This window comes from Morone saxatilis, unplaced genomic scaffold (genome assembly GCF_004916995.1).
Source record: "Morone saxatilis isolate NCDOM2014 unplaced genomic scaffold, NCSU_SB_2.0 Contig0, whole genome shotgun sequence".
Lineage (NCBI taxonomy): Eukaryota > Metazoa > Chordata > Actinopteri > Moronidae > Morone > Morone saxatilis.
Window position 1 is genome coordinate 1,327,742 of NW_023339650.1, and position 4,262 is coordinate 1,332,003.

The following is a 4,262-nucleotide window of genomic DNA, read 5'->3' on the forward strand; positions in this document are numbered from 1 at the left end:
AAGGAGTTCCGTCTAGACCTGCTCTATTTGAAAAGTGTCCTGAGATAATATCTGTTATAATTGCCGCTATGCAAAAAAAATGAGTTGAACTGAAAATTGAATTCTCCTGGATAAAGCAGCTGTGACTGATTATGCAAAGATTAACCATTTATTTATAGATTGGTACATAATATCGTACTGACAGCAATCTTAATGAAATTACTGTTCACATCATTTCCTAAGTCCTGCTTATTTTCTTTGAGTATTTAGTATGCTCTTGTTAACAGAATTAAGAAATGAATCGTCAAGTCACGTGACATGGCACAGTAGGAGACCCACACAGCCCCCATTTTCCTATAACCATTAATATTAAAGGTGAGAGTGTTTTCCATGGCATATACACGCAGCTTCTAAATGTTTGCTGTGAGTGGTGCTAAAGATCATGCTGAATGCCTAACCCTGCTTTATATTAGAATTATTTGCATTATAAAGCATAAATGTTTTAAAGTGTAAATAGACAACTTTTTAGCTTTAACTTATCATGATCAAATACATGTTGATTGCACAGTATAATAGCTATAGAACACTGTTTTTCTTCAAAGTTTCACATTGCATACCACCCTTGAAAATACCAGGCATTTCAAGAACATGAACAACATTAAAATATAGCAGCGTAGGCAGACCCTGTTCATCTACGGAAATTTCACACAGGAGGCCACTTTAAACACAGAAGTATTTTATACTTGAAATTGTTCGGTATGACAATGTAGCTTCATGTGCTTTTTTTATTTTGGCCTTTTATTGGCTTTATTAGATAGTGACAGCTGTAGATAGACAGGAAAGGGGGGTACAGAGAGAGGGGATGACACGCAGCAAATTCGAACCCGGGCCGCTGCAGCAACTCCATACGTGGGTCGCCAGCTTTACCGAGTGAGCTAACCAGACCACTTCATGTGCTTTTAATGGAGCTTTCAGCATGCTGCCTTTTGTGATACATGTTACTAAAAGCTAACTTTGGTCTGATCAGCTGCTGCTCAATGCAGATGTTGCTCTTCATCACAAATTAATAATCAAATCAAGCAGTTACAGTCTCATTCAAATGCTGCTCTGTCCTTATTTTCTCATTAAGCTAGATTTATACTTATGCATTAAGCCAGACGTACAGCAGCACAATACAGCCTGATCATATACAACACTTGCGTCTTGCATTGCAGTGGGGAAAATGTGACTATAAAAACCTGCACTGTTAACCGGCTGAATCCTGTAAAAATAGACCTTTCAAAACAAATTGAAATTGCGTGTGCCAGCATTAAAAAAAAAAAAGATATGGAAGCTAAACATAGGAAAGCTGCTTCAGACAGAGGAGATTAATGAATTAGGATATAATAGAAATAGATCTTTTACTTACAGAAAGAAGAAAAAAGGAGAGAGATTCTGTACTCTCCACCTTCCTCCATCAGAGTGATGAAGTCCTTACTGTGATTAGTGCTGTCTAGATGATGGCAGATTCATGACAAGAAGAGTGAGGGGAGGATGGTGTCGACAAACTGGCAGATCTAAATTGGTCCATGGTTACCTAACGCATGGACAGTCTGGCACAGATCAATAATTGTTTAATTCATGTTCGTGTTTTCAGATTTAAATATCATCACTCGTTTTGCTTCAAGCGCCACTTCAAGAGTGTCACTGGTCATGACTTAAAGGGCCAGTGTGTAACATTTAGGAGGATCTATTGTGACAAATGGAATATAATATTCATAGGTATGTTTTCATTAGTGTATAATCACCTGAAAATAGGAATCATTGTGTTGTTGTTACCTTAGAATGAGATGTTTGTATCTACAGAGGGAATGTGTTGAACCTCTCTACAGTAGCCCAGAATGGACAAACCAAACACTGGCTCTACACTTTGGCGATGTGCAGCCACATCAGTAGATGCCACTAAATCCTACGGACCAGTGTCTTTTAAAGAAGGCGGCGTTTAAGAGGCTCCAGATTGCTGATTATCATTTCTAAGCTTTTTAAGTTGTTTTTGTTTATTAAGCATGAAAATGTTTGTGAAATGGATTTATGATCACTGTAGCCTTAAGAAACTTGGGAAACAGGACCAAATTTATTACTGTCCACCAACATTTTGCTTTCCCACTTTTGCACAATTCTTTCTTCTCTGGACATGAAAATACCAGACAGGCAGGCAAAGTTCTATTCAAGGTCCTGAAAATACCATCTTATGTGGTACTCTTTGTACTTTTCCAACTTGTACACTCATCTCCCCTTTGTCATCTTTCAATGAATGTGTGCTTACATATCTGGACATTAAAATTAGTTGGATGATTTTTCCTTTCTCAGAAAAGTGTGTGCTTTTATTTGAGCCACATACACCATGACATAACATAATTTACATAACTGAGAAATGGTTTGATAACAGCCCATTATCTTTCTGCTCAGGTATATGGCGCCAGAGGTCCTGGACGACTCCATAAATATGAAACATTTTGAGTCTTTCAAGCGAGCTGACATCTACGCCATGGGCCTGGTCTTCTGGGAGATCGCCAGCCGCTGCTCGATGGGAGGTGAGGATTAAATGAGGGTGGGGTTGACAGATTAATAGAGGGAGTGGTAGATGGATGGAGCTTAAGAGGAAGAGATTTAATTATGGAAGTATTGACACACCAGTATCTGCATCGATGGAGGGGATGTAGCATGCATACCACCTTAAAGTATTTTAACATCATATTTTCCTGTCAGGCATCCATGAGGACTACCAGCTTCCCTACTACGACCTGGTTCAGTCAGATCCATCAGTGGAGGAGATGAGGAAGGTGGTTTGCGAGCAGAAGCTTCGGCCCAACATTCCTAACCGCTGGCAGAGCTGTGAGGTAGGACAAGTCACTTTTCAAAGATGTTGGAGGCCTCAAATGAGACTATGGACAGGCTTCAGTGCATCCTTTGAAAGCCTTGCAAGTAAATGTATGAGTAGACCAGCTGTTGTTTTGTATGGTATCCCCTTGTATTTTGTCTAAAATACATAAAACAAAGTCTTGTTTTGTTCAGGAAACTTGTTATTTTTAGCCTAGGTAGGCCAGTTGTATCCAGCAGTAAGTCTGACCCCCCTGAAGCCCTGGAGTCCTTCTTGATAACAGTGCTCAATCATATGATATACACACACACACACAGGCACGCTCATTCCCACAGTCCCCAGAGAGGAAGCAAGCACTCAGCTCACGGAAGGAGAAAGCTTGTGTATTGTATCCCGTGCAGTCTCAGGTTTCAGTTTTAACCATGTTGCACACACACACTTGTTGTATTGGTTTGTTTACTGAGTTTGGAGTCATTACAATTCCATTTGAGCTTATTTGGGGAAAATGATAAGAACAGTGCTATGGCAAGGCAGAGACCTGACCATTAGGTTTGGAGTCTGTCTGCAGTTGTTGATTTATTCATTTTTGTAGGGGTTGAACCTAGGGGTGTAAGAAGACATCCATACACTTAACTATCACAATATTTATTATTTCTATTGTTGGATGTTAGAGAAACTGTGATAAATACAAATGCATGAAAAAGTAAACTTTTTTACTCTTACTCTCCTTGTTTTATGCATATGGTGGTGTGTTTTTTATTCTATGACCAGAATTTTATTATTTCTTTTTAAATGGCAGTATATTCAATTGTAACCCTGGTATGGTGATACATATCGTGTCACCAGATTCTTGCCAGCACACAGCCCTTGTTGAACAGTCACACACAGAGATAGAGGAAATGACTGGCGATTCTGTTTTTCTCAGTGAAGATCTCATATGATATCTGCCATCACTTGAGCTGACAGTTAAACACTATTTGATAAGTTCCAACATGGGTAAGCAATAGCTCTGCAGGTAAGCAGCCTTAGCTCTGTTCCTTATTTGTACCCCCAAACAACCAGTGTTTGTCTCAGAAATCACAGGTAACCACCCATTGTTGTAGTTTTAATGTGTTCTCAAGATACTCTCAGGTTATTGAAGCAGTAGGAACTGAAGTTCCAGGTAGTTTTGTCTTCTTTAGTCAGTTAGGGAGGAGCACTCGGTGTGTTAGCGGCAGGCTAACAGCTGGGTTTTGGCAGTGTGAATCAGACAGTGACCTGTGCCAGGCCATGGACAATACACCTTTTTCACAGTAGCCATTTGGACATGAAATAGTTGGTAAAAACAGGTGTTACCAATAATACTAATTAAGGTTCCATTCCATTTAGTGTAGCAGAGCCTTTCCAGTGAGCCAACATGCACACCAGCAGCACCCTGACTCTG

The 4,262-nt window shown here is 39.7% G+C and overlaps 1 protein-coding gene across 1 annotated transcript in view; it reads left to right on the forward strand.

The window, feature by feature from the left end:
- LOC118324033 (TGF-beta receptor type-1-like) overlaps positions 1–3,511 on the forward strand; it is a 56,677-nt gene extending 53,166 nt beyond the window's left edge. Inside the window, exons 5-6 of the mRNA XM_035656146.1 lie at positions 2,428–2,552; positions 2,728–3,511. Coding sequence (XP_035512039.1) covers positions 2,428–2,552; positions 2,728–3,002 — 400 coding nt within the window. The 3' untranslated portion in view covers positions 3,003–3,511. The remainder of the gene's footprint in view (positions 1–2,427; positions 2,553–2,727) is intronic.
- Positions 3,512–4,262: the final 751 nt, after the last annotated feature.